General features: G+C 40.1%; 1 protein-coding gene across 6 annotated transcripts in view; it reads right to left on the reverse strand.

Annotated features, from left to right (window-relative positions):
- Positions 1–17,333, reverse strand: part of ZMAT3 (zinc finger matrin-type 3) — a 34,876-nt gene extending 17,543 nt beyond the window's left edge. For 3 of the 6 annotated variants that reach the window (XM_027585159.2, XM_027585158.2, XM_027585154.2), the window contains exons 1-2: positions 16,460–16,679; positions 12,452–12,778 (exon numbers count right to left, since the gene is read on the reverse strand). In XM_027585159.2, coding sequence (XP_027440960.1) covers positions 12,452–12,721 — 270 coding nt within the window. In that variant the 5' untranslated portion in view covers positions 12,722–12,778; positions 16,460–16,679. Of the gene's footprint in view, positions 1–12,451; positions 12,779–13,822; positions 14,369–14,924; positions 15,010–16,196; positions 16,286–16,459; positions 16,680–17,312 lie in introns of those variants that run through there. The other 3 variants (XM_027585156.2, XM_027585157.2, XM_027585155.2) reach the window with 3 other exon arrangements.
- Positions 17,334–20,282: the final 2,949 nt, after the last annotated feature.

A 20,282-nucleotide genomic window follows, 5' to 3' on the forward strand; every position in this document is an offset into this window, starting at 1 on the left:
ACCAGGTCAAATGCTACTGAGGGGTTAGTAACATCGGGACAGAGAAGTAATGCTTAGATTTAAAATGAGAGGTCAAGAATAACTTAGAACCACTTCAGTAGAGTATTAGGGATTAAAAAGTCACACGGAGTGGCTTGGGGAGACAATGGGACATGTGAAAGTAGAAAGAACCAGTATAGGCAACTATCTATCTATCTATCTATTATTTATTTATTTTATTTATTTATTTATTAGAAGAGTTCTGTGACAGGGAGCAGAGAGATAGGGTTGAGAGTTAGAAGGGGGAAATGGGTAAATGCAAGATTGGTCTTAAAGATGGGTTTTACTTAGGCTCGTTTGCATGACAACAGAAGGAAGTCAGTAAGAACCAAAGAACAGGTGGTGCAGGCACTAAAGCATGTCCCTGAAAAGGCAGAAGATCAGATACACAGTACTGGAGGAAGGGTCAGCTTTAGATAGTATCAAGTATTTTATTTCCAAAGCAGTATTCACAGTTTTCAAGCCGATATTACTTCTATAACATAATGATAATAATGGCAACTAACAATTTTTGAGCATTTATATGACATGCAGTGTTATAAATACTTTGTAAATACGATCTCATGCAATCTTCACGAAGTCTCTATCGTGTAGGTATAATTATTATCCCCACTTTACATATGAGTAAACTAAACTCGAAAGTTAAAAACTTGCCCAAGAGTTTCCAGCGAGCTCGGCAGCAGGTGCCTGGGTTTGTGTGTCCCCATCTGCCCTCTACAAACAATGCAGGATAGTAAGAAAAACAAATAAAATACAGAGAAGCCATGCCTTCCACAGAACCAGAAGCCACAGAATGCCCAGACTTCAAGATAATTGTAAGTAAAAAAGGGAAAAACATCAAATCCCAGTGAGCAATCGCTTATGCTCCTGCTACAAGCATTCACAGTATGCGAGAGCAGTCTGACCAAAACTGCAGGAAAGAGAGAAGGAAGCAAGCAGCAGGCCTAGAATTGCTTTCAAGCCACCACCAGGAAAAATAAACCCACCCGATCTGTAAACACTAAACCATAATCTGGTAGAGCAGAGCACTGACTGCTGGACAGGGGCTTAAATGTACATATGACCTAAAGTGGCCAAGTGGCTTCTGGAGGAGAAAGAGACAAAAAAGAAGGAAGAGGCCCCTTTTGGCAACTGGGAGGTGAAGGGGGGTAAAAAGCAAAACAGGAAAAGCTAGCATCCCACAAAACAGAAAAGAGCAAAAAAACAAAAACAAAACCTGGAGGACATACAAACCCTCCCCTGACCACCACAAAACCAAAAAACAAAACAAAAAATTACTGAACAAGTGAACTTTACTACAGTTATAAAAGAGATTGCCATTGAATTAAAATTCTCATAAACCACCCAAAATCCACATAATGAACAGATGAAAACTAATCAATGCTATACAAAATTATTACCAAAAAAAATCAACATATCTCAGCAAGTGAAACCTACCCCCAAAAAACACATGAAACAGAAGAAAACCATTAAGATAACATTCCAAATTGAATTAAATATATTCAAACAAGAATTTGGGAATATGAAAAATCACCTTCAATCAGGAATCCAAAATGTACAAAGAAAAATGGCCAAAGTTGTAAGAAATTTTAAAAAAAAAAAAGGGTAATTAAACTCAGGAAAGAAAAAAGAGAATTATACCAAAAATGAGAAGTAAATACATGCCAAAGGAGAATAGATGCACATGAAAATGTAGTAAGAAGTACTGAAGAAAGACAGAAAAGCAATCACGAAAATAAAACATTTTAAAGGGTCATAGAGGAAGCAATGAAAATGGGAAACAGGTAAAGAAGAAATACTTTATGTCAAACCAGAGTCCCTGAAGAAAAAAAAAAAACAAGCAAACAGAACTAATATTTGAAACTATAACCCAAGAAAATTGTCCAAAAGTAAGTGAAGACCTGAATCTACATATTGAAAAAGCATACCAGGTATCTGGGAAAATTAATATAGAACAACCAGATCTGAAGTATATCTTTTAAAAGGTATGACACTTCAAGCTCTCCAGGCAAAAAGATCAAATAACTTACAAATGTATAAGAATTAGAATGGCATCCATAACATGTAAAACAAGGCAGTAGTTGAGAAGTATTTTTTTTAAACTTCAACGAAAGTGTGAACTAAGGATTTTATGTACTGCCAACTATCCCTGTATCAAGGGTCAAGACTATAGAAAAGCATTTTAAAAATAAACAACCCTAGGAATTCAGTACTCAGAAGTCCTGCTTGAGGAATCTTTTGGAGCTTCATCCAACCAAAAAATGACTGGGAAAACTTCAGCAAAAAGGCTGATGGTGAGTATTTTTGTAGATATAATTGTAGATCAAAGACTAAAATAAAGGTGGAGATGAGGGTGAAAGATTAATGTTCAAATATTACATGTTATGTCACACTGGAAATAATGCAACAAAAAAAGAGACAGAAAAAGGAAGAAGAAGGTAGAATAAGTTCATTGAATCTGCAATAGGCAATTTAGCTGGGATACCATTAAAAACTGACAAACCCAGATAGTAACACATTAAATAACTCAACAGGTTAGTAAAATCACTTAAAAATGTATAAAAGGATGCCTGGGTGGCTCAGTTGGTTAAGTGTCTGACACTTGATTTCAGCTCAGGTCATGATCTTGGGGTCATGAGATCAAACCCCTCATCAGGCTCTGCACTGAGTATGGAGCCTGCTTAAGAGTCTCTCTCCTTCTCCCTCTGCTCCTCTCCACTCTCACACACTCACTCTCTCTCTCAAAAAAAATAAAAATAAAAAATAAAAATGGATGAATAATAGGGAAATGAGAATGAACTATAAGCAATGGTAGGGTGTGACACTTTCCTACACATACATTTTTGTATAGTTCTAACTTTTATAACTATTTTAACATTTCGCAAACTTAGAAAAAGAATCAAAGTCAACAAGGATTGGGAAGGACCCAAAATGAAATACAAATAGAAACAAACAAACTTAACTGTATAGAAAAATGAATACTATAACCATACTGAATGGGGAGGAGAGGAAAAAAACTATTGGTCTTGAAGTATCTCCCCCATGATACTTACTAAACACAAAAAGAAAAATTGTAACTTGACAAAGCAAGAACCTTAGCAGGCAGCAACTCTGTAAACTAAGTAACTTTGTAAAACAGTATTTTGACTATATATCATGCTAAAGACAAAAAGAACAATACACAAATGCTATCCCCTGGTTAGTAGGTTTGCTTTTCATGGGGATATAACTTATCAAACTCTAAACTATATATACTGAGAGAGAAAGAGAAAGTGTGTGTGTGTGTGTGTGTGTGTGTGTGTGTGTGTGTGTTGCAGTTAATGAAAGCCTAGGTTTTTCCCTATCAAAGAAAGAAAAGATGGAAGGTTAGGATGAACACTGTCATGTTGAATTAAAATTGGAAGTACCAGTCTGAACTCAGTTTTCAACATACATGCATGTAGATAAATATAAATGTGTGTATACATAAATATTACTAGTTCTATCACTGAGAAGATCTAGAAACAATAACATCCCAGTAGCAAAAAGCACACCCTGTACTCAGATTTTGGTTTCTAAATACCATTCTCCAATAAAAGAAACCTGGGTCCTTGAAGAAATGGCTGGCCTGAGGAAAATACAAGAAAATCCTGGAATCTTTTGTATTCGGGAATTAAGGAAGTATGACAAAAATTACAGGGACAGGCCAAAAGGACACAAGCACCAACCTGAAGGGGCTCACACTGGTCAAATCCGGAAAAAAATAAACATCAGGATAAATAATGATAGTAATAGATTATATCCCAGAATAAAACAAGAATCCAAAATTACCATTTGGCAGATACCATAGTAATAATCACTGTAGGGAAGAATGATCAATGAATGCTAAAATTACTGAATGAAACACCATAAGACATAAAATATTTACATAGTCTCAAAGTATCTCCCCACATGACACTTACTAAACACAAGAAGAAAAACAGTAACTTTACAAAGAGGAATCCTGGCAGACACCATCTTAACCAGTGACCAAAGTAATAGTACCAGTGATGCAAAATATTCACATTCTTCCTAATATGATGCACTGGGAAAGACACAACATCACTTCTGTGGTATTCTTGCCAAAAAACAAAAAACAAAACACACACACATAACCTGAATTCAATCATGAGAAAATATCAATCAAACCCAAATTGGGATATTCTACAAAACAACTCTTCAAAAATTGCAAGACTGTAAAAAAAACAAACTGAGGGTTCTAGAGGGGAGGGGGTGGGGGATGGGTTAGCCTGGTGATGGGTATTAAAGAGGGCATGTTCTGCATGGAGCACTGGGTGTTATACACAAACAATGAATCATGGAACACTACATCAAAAACTAATGATGTAACGTATGGTGATTAACAATAAAAAATTAAATAAAAAAAGAAAAGTAAGAGGGAAAAACTAAACCTGTCCAAATTAAAGGAGACAAAACAACCACATGCAAAATTTCATCATGGATCAGACCCTGGAACCAGAAAAAAGGACACCATTAGATAATTGATGAAATGTAGTCTGTAGATTAGATAATATTATTGTTATCAGGCTTAATTTCCTGATTTTGATAACCCTAGGGCAGCTACATAAATATTAACATTTCAGGAATCTGGATGAGGTACATGCAGGAATTTTTTGTACTGCTTTTGGAACTGGTTTGTAAGTTAAATGTTATTCAAACTGAAAAGTTAATGAAATAAAATAAAACTTGCCCAAAGCCACAAGTAAATGGCAGAGCTGGGGACAATCTCATTCCAGAGCCCATGCCACCATGTTCCACTGCACCCTAGGAAAACCCAACAGTATTAGAGACCATCTCAGATACCAGGAACTGTTCTAAATGTCTTATACATACTAGTGAGTAGGTATCATTAGTATCATCATCAAATTCCTCTTCATGAGACACAAAGAAGTTAGGAAATATTTCTTCCAATGACCCAAATCTAGTAAGCAGTAAGACTACAATCTGAAGACCAGTCTGACCCCAAAGTCCATGATTTCACAGCCTGTGAAACAGATGCTAGCAAAGGGAATAAAAGAAACCAAAAAACCCTTAAAAATTAAGGATGTAAATGTCAAAATTAAAAAAAAAATCAGTATAGGGTTAGAATTCAAGAATACCTCTCAGGAACAAATAATACATTATATGTTAAAAAAAGAAAAAAAGAAGAAGAAGATAGGGGGCGCCTGGGTGGCTCAGATGGTTGGGCGTCTGCCTTCGGCTCAGGTCATGATCCCGGGGTCCTGGGATGGAGTCCCGCATCGGGCTCCCTGCTAGGTGGGGAGCCTGCTTCTCCCTCTTCCTCTGCCTCTGCCTCTCTCTAGACTCTCATGAATTAAAAAAAAAAAAAAAAAGATAGTAGGAAGGGAAAAATGAAGGGGGGGAAATCGGAGGGGGAGATGAACCATGAGAGACTATGGACTCTGAGAAACAAAACTGAGGGTTCTAGAGGGGAGGGGGTGGGGGATGGGTTAGCCTGGTGATGGGTATTAAAGAGGGCACGTACTGCAAGGAGCACTGGATGTTACACGCAAACAATGAATCATGGAACACTACATCAAAAACTAATGATGCAATGTATGGTGATTAATATAACATAACAAAATTTAAAAAAAAAAAAGAATACCTCTCAGGAATAAGGGAGTGATAAAAGAGAGAAGAGCTAAGCAATATAAAGAATCAAGCCAGCTAGTCCAGGCTAGCGCTAACAGAATTACCAGGAAAAAAGAGAAAATACAAAGAATATTATCAAGGAAACAGTATCAAAGAAAACTCCCCAAAGCTCAAGAGAAACAGGAATATTCAAACTGAAAGGAATTGCCAGTGTTGACCAAGACAAATGAAAAAAAGATGCACAACTAAACACAGCTATCATTGTAAAATTTCAGATACCAAGGATCAAAGGGAGAGCCTAAGAGCTTCCAGGAGGAAAAAAGCCCAAAATTAAAGTAGGTCACCCACAAAAGAATAAGCATCAGAGTAAGATTTCTCTTCAGCAATACTAGATTAAAAAAAAAAAGCAAACACACACATGCACACACAATTAAGTACAGCCTTTAATATTCTTAGGAAAAGTAATTTTCAAGCAGAAATTGAATGGTCACATATGAAGACATAATACACATATTTTTAGACATACGAGGGCTCAGAAAAATTTATTTATTACTCTCGCTTAAAGACAGAGATGTGTTGTAACATACATTCATATTTAAAATTCTTCTTCCTTTGGGGCGCCTGGGTGGCTCGTCAAGCGTCTGCCTTGGGCTCAGGTCATGATCCCAGGGTCCTGGGATCGAGCCCCACATCGGGCTCCCTGCTCAGCGGGAAGCCTGCTTCTCCCTCTCCCACTCCTCCTGCTTGTGTTCCCTCTCTTGCTGTGTCTCTCCCGGTCAAATAAATAAATAAAATCTTTTAAAAAATAAAATAAAATAAAATAAAATTTTCTTCCTTCAAGTAATGTGAAGATGTATTCCAACAAAACAAGATTGAAAAATAAAAAGCATGCATATTTAGAAAACTGTAGCCCAAGCCAGAGGGCAATGAAGAGAAATCCAAATTTGACAGCTGTGTAGCAAACCCAGGTGGCAATCAGTTGCAAATGGAACAGGAAGTTGGGGGGGATCTAGGATAAAGCAGGGATTCCACACAATGGAAAGTGTGAGAGTTTGGAGGGGGGAATGGGGTTATGATAAAGATACATTATGAGAGAAAAGGAAGGAAAAAGAAAAGCAATTAAAAACTCTAGGATATACAATAAGCTACACAATGAAGTCATGATCCAGTTACAAAACAACTAGCCCAAATTAGAACAGGAAATCAGTGGGTTTAATGAAGATAAATGGATTTTAAGCAATAAAAAGAAAGATTAAGAAACTAGTAGTTGTTTTTTATAAAAGCATAAGATTCTTCCCTGTTTTTTAAAGTGTCAGAAACTCAAGGAAAAACAAAAGGTTATTTCTAAGTTACAATCCACATATGAAACAAACTAAAAAGGGTATGATTTGAGCAATTGGTGGCATTCAAGAAAGGGTCATCTTGGGGCACTGGGTGGCTCAGATAGTTAAGCAACTGCCTTCAGCTCAGGTCATGATCCCAGAGTCCTGGGATCGAGCGCCGCATGGAGCCCCGCATCGGGCTTCCTGCTTGGCGGGGAGCCTGTTTCTCCCTCTCCTTCTACTGCTCCCCCTGCTTGTGCTCTCTCACTCTCTCTGTCAAATAAATAAATAAAATCTTTTCTGCGCCTGGGTGGCTCAGTCGTTAAGCATCTGCCTTCGGCTCAGGTCATGATTCCAGGATCCTGGGATCGAGCCCCGCATCGGACTCCTTGCTCGGCGGGAAGCCTGTTTCTCCCTCTCCCACTCCCCCTGCTTGTGTTCCCTCTCTCGCTGTGTCTCTCTCTGTCAAATAAATAAAATCTTTAAAAAAGAAAAAAAAAGGTCATCCATTTGAACATCCCTCTTGAGTAGCATGGGATCATGACATTGGAAACACAGAAGAAAACAGCTCTTCAGTGAACAGTATTTCCCCACCTATACCAATGCAAATGCTGAATGTCAATTTCCAACCATTAGAATCAACCTACAAATAGAGCATGGAAAACTTAATTTGACTATTGAGTAAACAAAAATGTGATCAACCTTAACCTTAACCTTAACAGTGCGAAGGCAAGACGAGAGGTGGAGGGGGGAGAATGGAGAATAAAAGGTGGGGATGGAAGAGGAAGGGAGCACAGGTGATTACTGCTTTTCATTATACGCCCTTTGTTCCATAGGCGTTGTTTTTTTGTTGGTTTTTTTTTTATATTTTATTTATTTATTTATTTGAGAGAGAGTGAGAGAGGGAACACAAGCAGGGGGAGTGGGAGAGGGAGAAGCAGGCTTCCCGCGGAGCAGGGAGCCCAATGCGGGGCTCGATCCCAGGACCCTGGGACCATGACCTGAGCCACCCAGGCACCCCCATAGGCATTGTTTTGAGTTAAAATTTCTTTAAATGTTTTGAGGAAGCTGCTACCAGTGGCAGATGCTACAAAAGGTCAAGTGAGAAAGAACTAGATTTGGCCTGTAAGGTCATAGGAGACCATGGAGAGGACCCTCTCCATAGAATACTGGAATGAAACCAGAATGCAGTGGTGGGCTGGGGAATGGATGGGAAAGGAAGACCAGGAGAGGACAATTATACCCGTCAGAACTCTAAGGAGAGGAGAAAAGTTGCCAACGAGAGGGATTAAAAGCAAAGGGAAGGCGGCTGTTGTTATTTTTATTTACACAGAAAAACTTGAGCAGGTTTTTAATTTGATCGAGGTAAAGAAGTGATGACAGGTGATGAAATCCAGACTTAGGGTGAGGAATCAGCCTGTCAGAAGAAGAGATACGTATTCTTTGGAACTAAGAAGAAACGAGGTAGGGGCACTGGGATGGGGAGGCAGAGAGCTGCCGAGATGCAGCTACCAGCAGCGTTATGGAGAACCTCTGCTCCCTAATGAAGTGCATTTGACTATTCTCAGTCCATTGCAAGTTCATCTGGAAAACAACCAGGCAGGAGAATTTTGAAAACATAAAATTAGCTGAGATTAGAGCTGCTGACCATGCCATCCAAACCTGAGTGACCAATGTTAAAATGTAAGTGCTAAAATCAGTATTCTAAATTTTGGGATAACATCAATTGCATTCTCTGCATGATGAATTAAGATCACTACAATCAGCATCATAACTCTAGAACTACTTTTTTTTTTTTAACCTACATTCTGTCTCCCTTTCAAATTAATCTAATTAATATGGTACATTGCTATTTGGCTGCTAAATATTACAAACAGAAATCTATGTTTATGACACACTTTAGAAATATACTTTGAATAACTGAGCAGTTATTTTTCAAAAGGACACACAAATTAGCAGATACATGGGTTGACGTTATTTTACACTGTGGATGCCCTAGCAAAATTTATCCATTTTTCTTTTTTGCTTGTTTTATTTCTGTTAATGACCTTCCATCCGAAGTAGTTCTTCCTCTGGGCGTGTATGCTGCTAAAACAGTGTTGTGTTACTCCATGCCAGGCTTGCCCTAAGTAACCTGAAGCCTGTGGACAGATTTTAATAAAATGAAGACATGATTTTTTTCTTCCAAAGGTTTTATTTTAAGATATAACTAAAGCCATAATTTTGAGACTGTAAAAATAAGTAGTCTCATTAAAAACAAAACAACAATTCAGGGTTACAAGTCCTGGGAATAAAACTAAATCTGTGGTGACCAAATGGGTCATTGCTAAGGCAGCCCCAACTTAGGAATGGCAGGACGTCAGAGAAGGAAGGTAGTAAGTTTAAAGGGAAGCATTTATCGAGTAGCTTCCAATGTGTGTCCTGGATTTCTGGAATATAATAGTTACACTCTAGTATAACACTGCTCACACCAGAATGAAGGTTGTTTACAATACCGTGGGCAATTTGAAACTTTGCGATTTCAACAATGGCACCAACTCACTCAACCATTTGCAGAAATGTAATCAACAGTGTTATATCACTTCACACACAAATGTGTTTCTAGCTTATAAACAGGCTACCACTGACCCCCTTTATCCCACACATAACTGAAATAGTGAATTTGTGGTGTTGGTATCACTCTGTATTAAAAACTATAAAGTAGGTTTTCAGAAATAAAACTTTCCATCATCTCATCTACCACTTTGCTATATTAGTCCACTTACAATCATTGCCAATCTACCTATTCCTGGCTCTTGGTAAGCCTTACTCGCTAGTCCTACCCTTGTCTTCAGTAGCCTTTTTTAATCACTGCCTATTTATGTACTGTGAATGGCGCCTTTGCCGCATCTTTCAGGCTGACATTCCGTTTCCCTTCTATGGTGGTTTCACCCACCTCTAAGTTATATTCATGCTCTGATTGTTTATTATTCTGATCTGCTCTTTGATCCACACTCTCTCATCTTGACCATATCTTTCTTGAAATCCAGATTTTACCTCTAAAGTTAACTTTTCTATACTATCCTAATGAAATTGTTCCATACTTTTTTTTTTATTTATTTATTTGACAGAGAGAGACACAGCGAGAGAGGGAACACAAGCAGGGGGAGTGGCAGAGGGAGAAGCAGGCTTCCCACTGAGCAAGGAGCCCGATGTGGGACTCGATCCCAGGACCCTGGGATCATGACCTGAGCCGAAGGCAGACGCTTAATGACTGAGCCACCCAGGCGTCCCTCCATACTTTCATATACTAACTGCTTTGGCTTGTTTCTCTGTAAAAAAACAAACAAACAAACAAAAAAAAAACTCCCTCTTCAAGAATAACATTGATTTCATTCAAATCTTTGCTTCTAAGCTCTTAGAAAGAAATCAGCTCTCAGAAAAAAACCCAAACTTTTAATTTTCCATTAGGTTCTACTTCCTTAATACCCACTAGCTTCTTCTTTACTCCATCTTTACCGTAGTTTTTGCCTGCTTAAATTATCCACCATGACAAGCTGTCCTTCTCCAACTTTTCCACTTAAAAATTCTGATTACTGAGACACTTACCTAAATTTCACTTCCCTATTCTCATATTTTCTAATTCCTATATTTACCATATCATGGACAGAGCTGAAATTAAGTATAATTACTAATCTTGTCAACTAAAAAGTTCACAAAGCACGTGTGCGCACGAAAACGTAGAATCAAAGAAAAAAACCCAAATAAATGCAGATTGTTTCTTATCTAGTTTAAGCCTTATAATCCAATGACCCTGCTCAAACTGAATTCTCTCTATGCATAACCAGAAGCATCCATCACTGTCTCTAGAGACACAAAGTGATATTAGGAGGGAAAAAAGGCAGGAGATACAGGTAACACACATATTAAAATTACACATTGCCCAAGAGTTCTACCTCATAAAAGTAAACAACTCTTCTTTAAAGGGCAAAAAGGTGGGTTTCCTCTCAAGTTAATGTCTTACGAGGGGCTTTATACAGCTAAAAATCAAAACTTTAGAACTCAAGCTTGATTTTTCAAAGTGAGTCTTAGGCTATAACACTGAATATTTCATAGGAATAACTGAAGAGGAAAGGTAGCACTGTGTCTTGGGTTTGAGAAGCATCATCCTAACCAACTCCCCTCAAACAGCAAAATAGTCAAAGGAAGACCCTGTACCAAACCACTGTGATTTGGAGACTGATACACAGAGGGAATGAGAGTTAGGCTGAAGGAGGGAGTAAAATGTAAAAATAAAACTGGAAGACACCTTTATGCACCACTGAGGACATGTGCCAGTATCTGAGTTATAATTAACTCAATGCTCTGCACCTGAGGGCAAAACAAACCCAAATAAAGGGAACTCCAGGGAAGCAACATATTATATCTTCCCCTCAATCCCAGGGAAAACAATATACCCTCAAAATATTTCTGAGGTACAATCACAAAGTGACACAATCATCAGTCTTTAGGATCCAAACAAAACAGAAACAGATTTCCACCTAGAGTAAATAACAACTTTACGTTAGAGACAGAGCGTCACGATAGAAGAAATACCTGTGTAAGTCATCTTTCTACCATGTCTTACGATTGCAGCTATTCATGCAGAGAATAAAGAGTCAAATCAATGCTGACCCAGAAGACATCCTTTCCTTCAGTGGCATTTGGCCTCAACTGCTTCTCAGGTCCCCTTTCTCCAAAAAAAGGAAACTATATAATTGTGTAGGATAGCAATCTAGAATAAAAAGAAATACGGTACTCTCGCTTTCTAGCCAGAGGTTAGCTTTCTATTTGTTCTTAGGTAATAACACCCTTTAAAATTGTCCTTCCCACTAGATATCCTACATGGAGGTGAAAGCTTTAAATCTTAGAAACGATTATCAGTTCAGAGTATGCTTCCTATGAAGGGTAAGGTTCAATATTCCAATGTCATTTTATTCCAACTACAGAAAAATACCTGTGTTTTTCTTAGCAGCAATAGGTTATATAAGAAGGGTCAGAGGTCCAAGAGAAAAAGCGTTAACATTCATAGACAGATTACCTTGAACTGATGCAAACTGTATTAGCTGGAAGAGAATATTCATAAGGCTAATTCGCCTAAACAATTTGACACTGAATTGAGTTTGGTACGTCATGTTTCAAAAACTATTCACCTTAGGATCACAGGTTTGCACACAAGCATAGATGATGTACATTAGCCTAAAACGACTAGTAAGCTATCAAAACCCACAGTTAGGTTGAGACCTCATTCTGTGAAAAGTGATGCATTCTTTTAATGTAGGAACATTATGCTTTTAATCAAACAAACTAATGTCTCAGTTGTTCACTAAGCCATCTTGATTATTCCAGGCACAACTGGTCATATCTGGAGAGAAGACTGAAATGGGCAAAGCCCTAAAAGTTTCTCTCACTAAATGCCTGGCCTTCTTTTTTCCCCTTACCTGATAATGAGCCTGGGCCTGCTGTGCGGAGTTCAAGGTGACATTGCAGAGTTTACAGTACAGGGGCTTACATAGCTCCTCCAGGGCAGAGTCTTGCTCCCCTCCCTTCGGTAACTCTTCTTCCCCTGCCAGAGGCAAGGAAGCCTCCTGCCCGAAAGGCTTTTGTGGCGGAAGCTGCAAGGTTCCTGTAGACCGGGCGGCCACTGACATAGGAGGAGAGGATGAGGGCCGCTTAGGCAGAGGAAGCCCGGCGTGTTGCAAGAGGATCATTGGGTAGGAAAGTCTTGGGCATAATCCAATGGGTGAGGAGAACTCAGGTCTTCAAATCTGAATCAACAGCAAAAAAAAAAAAAAAATGCTCCCTTAAAAATGCGACCTCATGTAAATGACCACACACCACCTGACCCCTTCTTCTACTTCTCCAAACCACCTTTGGATTTCTCTTTGCCTCATCTAGCAGACTTCCCCTATCTGTTGATCCACGCTGACACTATGCTCTTCCACGGAGAACAGCTTTATAGATTTTGCTTTATTTTGCCTGGCACGGTTCCAACTGTGGCCCCTCTGACCTATGAACATTAATAGCATTGCATCCATGGCTGATTAAATCTACAAGTCACACGGCTGAAATGGACATCAAAGGTCACCTAGTCCAGACCTCTTCCCTCAGGCACACTTACACTTAACTACAATTGATGATAATTATGCATAGACAAAAACACCACTGGTACAAACCTCAGCAAATGTCTCCTTTCCATCCAAACTCATCTTTCCCTCCAGGTGAATCAAAAAGAGTGAAATAAAGACTTCCATGCCTCAGAACCCTTAAAACACTTCTAGAGCTAGCTAAAATAGCAAGGAAACCTAGGAATAACTCAGTTACCATGTAACAAAAGTAAATAAAAGAGTTCCTTCCCATCAACCAGTAATATTTATTTTTTGTTAAGATTTTATTTACTTATTTGAAAGAGAGAGACACAGCGAGAGAGGGAACGCAAGTAGGGGGAATGGGAGAGAGAGAAGCAGGCTTCCGACTGAGCAGGGAGCCCAATGCGGGACTCGATCCCAGGACTCTGGGATCATGATCTGAGCCGAAGGCAGATGCTTAACGACTGAGCCACTCAGGTGCCCCATCAACCAGTAATATTTAAATAGGTAAGCCAGTGACTCCTCACAGCAGACACCACAGGCAATGTGTAGGCCACATGCAGCCTCAGATGTGCTCTGTTTCGAACATAAGAGTGTTGTGTTTTGCTTTCACTTTTTAAATTGAATTAGTCATCAACATTTTAAAATCAAGAGATTCATGGCTCCTCCTGATAAAAGGATGATCTGGCAACATTTGACACATGGTCCTACATGGACAATTACCTAGATAGGGCGGAGAGGCACTGTCCCCAGTAGCCAGGTCTGTCTCCTCCAGGCCACCTGCTTCCCACTTAGCCTGCTGTCTGTATTTGTGTTACTTACCTGCTTCCTGTAGGCCTTTGAGTTCAGGACCCCACCTCATATGGCCTTAAACTATATTCATGAGTCTGCTATAAAATCAGAATATCTTCTCTCCATCTAGCCATAAATTACCTGCATAAAACAATGTATCAAGTAAATGTCCTCTGAGGTAATGGATCACACTGTCAGAAGCCCCCATTTAATTCTAGTTCCTCAGTCTTTCAGCAATTCCCTTTTCCCTTTTTATTAAGTAACTATTATTCCATTTCACTCAGAAAAGATCCAATATGTTCCAATACCTCTTTGATTTTATACATCACTTCTTCTGCCTCCCACCCAGATGGTGCTTTCTAGCCCTGAGTATCTCAAAATGAACCACAGAACACATTCTGAGTTCCCATGATTCTAATTAACCCAAATTAAAATCCCTATTCCAAAATACACAATTCCTTCCACTCTCTCAATACTATTAAAACCTGTTTCCTTGGTCAATAAAATATGGCTATCTTAAACAGCTGAAATTTTCCATCTGCAAGAGAAATGTATATATTTTCTGACGGTAATACATTTACTAAAATTAACCAAAATTTTAAAAAGTTAAAAACTCTCTTTTACCACATTTAATAAGTATACACATGGAAACTGCAATCAGGTAACAACTTTTATACTAAATTCAGGGTCTGGGGGCAGCAGAGGATATCAGTGTGATGGGAAAATAAAGTAGTTAAAGGCAAAGTACAAAAATTAGTCATAATATTCAACGATACTTCTCATTCATCATAAGAACAGGATTTTTTATTCTTAAGCAGAAGTATGCTGTCCATATCTCTAGTAACATAAAGAAAAGCAACACAGACTGAGGACCTTTAAAAAGTCAGATTCTCTGTAATCATATTGTTCCTCTCAAATCAAGCAAAGACAGGCATGGACGTTTTAAAAAGGAAAACTAAGGAGACAAAAACCACTTATTCAAAAAGTTAACTACCTAATTATAATATTCATTATATTAAAAGACTAAACATACCACCTGTACAGAGACATACTGATACCAAACTGCCAGAAACAAGCTTCCAGTTCAGAAGACAACATGGAGGAGGGTGTTGAAACATCTGTATAAAGGAAATCAACAATATAAACAAAATCAAATACTACCGATTGCCTAGACATGTCTGGACTTGTTTTATGAAAGCTCACTCCCACTTGAGGAAATTCCAGCACGCATCTCCCCCAGTGTGGCCTACAGGTTTCCATCAAAATAAAGGCCAGTCTCAAAGCCCAGAGGTATGAGAGGCCCCCTTCCAGAAGTGATAAAATCCCCTGCATTACAGAAAAAATTCTTGCCCAGTACAGACGTACCCATTCTCACATTTTATCTCTATAATTTTTAAAGAATAGCTAGATATTCCAAAATTATTTCTTGTAATATTCAACAATCAAAATGATAATGTAACTCCCAAAAGGCTCTGTGCATGACAACTACATCAGGTCTTACTATGCTAGCAAACAAAAACTGGCTAAATCTAAAAGAAATAAAACCAAGCCTTTAGTGAAAGCCTGAATGGTGGAATAGAGACCCAAAGCATAGGCGACTACAAGGATCTGTTCAACTACTGCATTAGATTAAAAGAAACTAACTCGATGGCTGATGTAAATAAAATATTCCTCAGATCTTAAAAACCATTGTTTGATGCTTGAAGTGACATAAATGAAGGATTTATGCTGGTGAATGTCCTGGTTTGGAAGGGGTTTTTGAGGAGACAATAAAGAAAGTCAAAGCTTCATGGTGTACCCTGTTAAAGAAAACGGATGATCATAGCATAGTTTTCATGATTGGACTGGGGCCTACTCTTCACATACTGTATTAAAGACAATCACTTTCTCATTTGGAGAAATCTACAGAAGAAAGAGAACAGTGTAAAGGAACAGGTTATTGGCACCTCAGCAAACTAGGGAAGTCTGTACAGTAACTGGGAATTCTGGAAACGAGGGGAAAACAGTGAGCATTATTCAGAGGTCATGAGAACGCATCGGGAAGGAATCAGAGAGAGAAATATGAAAAATAATCAGCTGAGGCAAGGTATATCATGTAAGGAAGACCCAAAAGAACGCAGGGAGGTGGGGGAGAAGAGGCCTCGGTGAATTGGCGAATGTTTTCCAGTCTCAGCTATGACTGTTCCTAATCCAAGGGAATCGTTTACACATTTGAATCTAAGCTACAGACACTTCAGCATCGCCCACATATACCTTACATTCCTAATATGTGCCTGCATACACACGAACGCGCACACACACGCACCTCAATCCCGTAAGGATGCCATCACGAAAGATGGAATCCCCCGTCTCCCACCGGGCGGGGGGAGCGCGAGGGCCAAGGCAGCAGCACGCCTAGATGATCCAAATGGTACACGTGAAAAGCTCAAAAACAAACAGATAGATAAAAGCAGCGCAAGCCTGTCACGTGGAGGGCAGGTGGAAAGCCCGCACCCGAAAGGAACCGCTAGTCGCCTTCGCTCCCGGGCTCGTCCTAAATGCCCCAGGCTCGCGATCTCCCGCACTTACCGGAACCCTCCGGACGCGCCGGGAGTCCAGGCGCCGCGTCCACCTGGGGAGCCCGCCGCCGTCTGCCCCGCGCGCCCGGCTCGGCCCGGCTCAACTCCGCCTCCCTCGGCGCAACTTTCCCGTCTGGCCCCCGCCAAGCCCCCGCCGCAGCTGAAGGCTGACTGTCAAAAGTCAGCCCAGCCGGACCCACAGGGAAACAGCTGCAGGAAGTGACTGCGGAACCGGGAGGCGGCGGAGGAGGAGACTGAAGGCGCCGGCCCGGCGTCGCCACTGCGCATGTGCCAGGCAGGGCAGGCCGGGCGGTGGCGACGGCGGCGGCGGCGGCAGCAACAGTGGCGGCGGCGGCCGCGCCGGTGCCTCCAGCATCCCTGACAGGCCAAGTGCGCGCGGGACAGGTGCGGGCACCGCGAGCGCAGGGGCGCTGGGGCAGGATGGAAAACAAGCACAAGGCAGAAGGAGGGTGCACCATCCAGTGGACAGGTCCTAAGAGCTAGCTGTTCATCACGTACACCCTGGAAAGTTGATCCAGAACAGACGCTTGGGTAGAGCTTCTGCAACTTTCATCTCCTGTCATTGAGATCCAAACCTTTTTCACTCCAGCCGCGCCCTCAATCCGCTGGTTGCCGCGTAAGGTCCTGCCAAATTGTCCAGGATCCTTTAAAGTGCTACGACAGAACCTTTAAACGGCACCTCTCCCCAGGATGGAGAAAGAAGAGCGTGACTGCGGTTAAGTGGTCTCCAATCACACAAGAGCGCGTGTATGCGCGCGCGTGTACACACACACACACACAGACTTCTATACTACAGTGGGCAAGAGATAGAGAAGACTTTCTCCTGACCCCTGGATCCTTACCTGCAGGACAGAAAAGACCAGGAAGAGATTGGCTGATGCTAGAATGTCACATCTCCTAGTCAACCTCGACACCTGTAGGGTTGGCATTGAGAGATGAACTGAGGAATTTCCAGCTCTAAACTTCTATTAGTTTGTAAACTATTCCATAGGAAGATTTGCTGGGGGGGGGAGGGCAAAATATACATAAATTTACTGTTTTCACCATTTTAAGTGTACAGTTCAGTGCCATTAAGTATATTCACATGGCCATGTGCTTATTTTTTAACCATTAATTAAAATGTCAAGGAGATCTAAGTATAGCAAGATGTGCCCTAGTAGTAGGCAACTACTGCAGGAAATTAAGGCTGTTTCTTTGATGGAAACACACCATCCAGTACCACCACCAACAAACCAGATTGGACTGTTTTCCAGAAATGACTTCATAAACGCAATGACTGTTTAGGAATCATGCACACACAGCTAGTGTACACGAGCCATTTGGGGAGAGTAATCTATCATGTGTAGGTAGAAAACAGAATTTTTCTGAATTGATTCTCTGTTTATGTATACATACTTTATGTGTCAAAACCTTAAAAGGACACATTGTTTTTGTAATAATAAATGCTGCTGAAATCCACTTTCCAACCCTTTTTCTGCATGGTCTTTAGCCATGTCACAGTCTACACTCTTTAGCTAGGACTGCAACTGGACCTCTACTAGCCTTTCTGAACTGCCCCTCCCATTGGTCTCCTAATAATGAACAAAACAGAGTTACTCATATTTACTCATTTACTCATGGATAGGCCCCATCCATGGCACTCACTTACCTGCCTCTGTAACTTAGCTCTATCTGCAACTTGAATGCAAAGTGCTTTTTGTCCCCATCCCTGTATTTCTAAATCCTACCTATCCTCCAAGGCCTCTTCTTCAATGAGCTCCATAGCACTTCTCTGCACACCTTGATGATACACTTAATATTTATTGCTCTGTATTATAGTTACTTAAAGAAATCACTAATCTGCCCTACAAATTCCTTAAGCACAGAAAGGATACATATCTTGGAAGTTTTCAAATTGTGTATTTCATTCTTTCATTCTGTGCTATATTTCAGAATAAAAATCTGAAATATTAACTGAGGTACCTCACCATCCAGCTCTGTACATACACATACATTTCCATGTCCTCTTGTCTCTGGTGTTATACTCTTCCCAGACAGCTAGGGCATTTCCTCCTGCCTCAGGGAGAAAGAAGATGGTAAGTCTCAGATGTTTGTTTAATAGATATTTGAAGCTCATGATGTGACAATAGTCTTGTAAGTCAAAGGTTTGGATTTGGAATAGCTCTTTAGGAGCTGAAAGAAAGAAAGAAATTAGACCGCAATGTATAAGTCGGCTTTGTTGTAAAAGCAACAACTCCCAAATCCCAATGGATAATTGCCACAAAGGTTTATTTCTTGCTTATATTAGTAACGTGCTGTAGATCAGCTCCACAGGTCTTCTTGTTCCAGGCCCCATGCTGAAGAAACAGCCCCCGTATGGGACTTGGCAATTCTCATGATATATGGGAAGAACCAGAGAGCTGGCAGAAACACATGAGACCTCTTACAGCTGCTTCTTCAGTGTGTCATGACATGTCCACTTAAATCCTATTGGCCAAAACCTTTCATATAGTCAAACCCCAAGTCAGTGGAGAAGTCTACAGCTTCCACAGGCAAATCACATGTCAATGGACATGGATTATAATCTTACAGAGCAGTGGTGGGTGGTGGTTAATTATAAACAATAATGCAATCTGCCTCAAACTCAGGGAAGCATTTTTTTTCATCCTAGAGCTTTTGGTGTATATCTTAAAGAAGGGATTTATACCTCCCCCTCATAGTCAAGATTAGCTTGAAAGAAACTATGGAGTTAGAAAAAACAGAACCCCCAGATAACTTTCTAAGATCTGAAGACAGAGGAGATGTGAGTTCTATTGCTAGAGTAGAGATCAGAAAAACAACCAAGGTCCTGGGGCTTCTCTTTAATAAGCCAACAGAGAGCAAGCAGCATTAGCATGAAGTATTTGAGTATGAAGAGCCAGAGGAATGCCCCAACACCTGTTCTTTGGTATCTATAGCATTAAAGACCATTCAAAAGGGCTGAGAGAGGACTATAAAGGGTGGAATGGCTTAGAGGTCAAAACAAAGAAGGACAGAGCTAAGTGCATAAAGCAATGGAAAAGTAGACATCAGTTTCTGAGGTAAAGCCAAGGGCATTTGCATCTGTGAACCAGGTATCTCCCCTTGCCACCTGCCTCCACACCCCACCCCAAAGAATTTAGTGGCTACCCTGAGAAGAACAAGGGGGAGTCAGATCATTATAAAGAGATTACATTTTAACCAGAAATGATGTGGGGACAGGAGAGATTTGTGGGTAACGGAAGTACATGTGGAATTGGCCAAGTTAAGTATTCTGGCTTTAGGAAGAATTAGATCTTGACACTGAGACTAATTTCAATTATTTTTTTTAAATATTTTGCACTCTTGAGTTTTATGACCTGACTTAACATAACTAGTATATTTTGTATCACCATGCTTGATTAGATAAATGGATGAATGAATAAATGAATGAATGAGATATTTCTGATTCCTCCCCTTTATAATAAGGATTATAGTGCCTCACAATTATACTTCATAGGAATGTTGTCTTCTTGGTGAAACTATCGTGTGGGAAACTCTCTGAACTTATCAGAAGGAAACTCCCATATTGAAATAAGGATAGTTATTTTTCATTATGTTAGATCCCTTACTGAGAAAATCTACATTTTGCATGAGTTTATTTACCAAGGAGTTCGTTCCAACATACTTTTGGTGTCATGGCTTGAGCCTATGGGGAATCTAAACCAGGAGCCTTCATGCTATTCCCAAAATCAGAAAAAAAGGGAAATACTCATTCCTCTCCATGGACTGATGCAATTTGTCAGGTCAGATCCCCTTTGGAATGTAAATTTCCT

The sequence above is a fragment of the Zalophus californianus genome, chromosome 1, assembly GCF_009762305.2.
Source record: "Zalophus californianus isolate mZalCal1 chromosome 1, mZalCal1.pri.v2, whole genome shotgun sequence".
NCBI lineage: Eukaryota > Metazoa > Chordata > Mammalia > Carnivora > Otariidae > Zalophus > Zalophus californianus.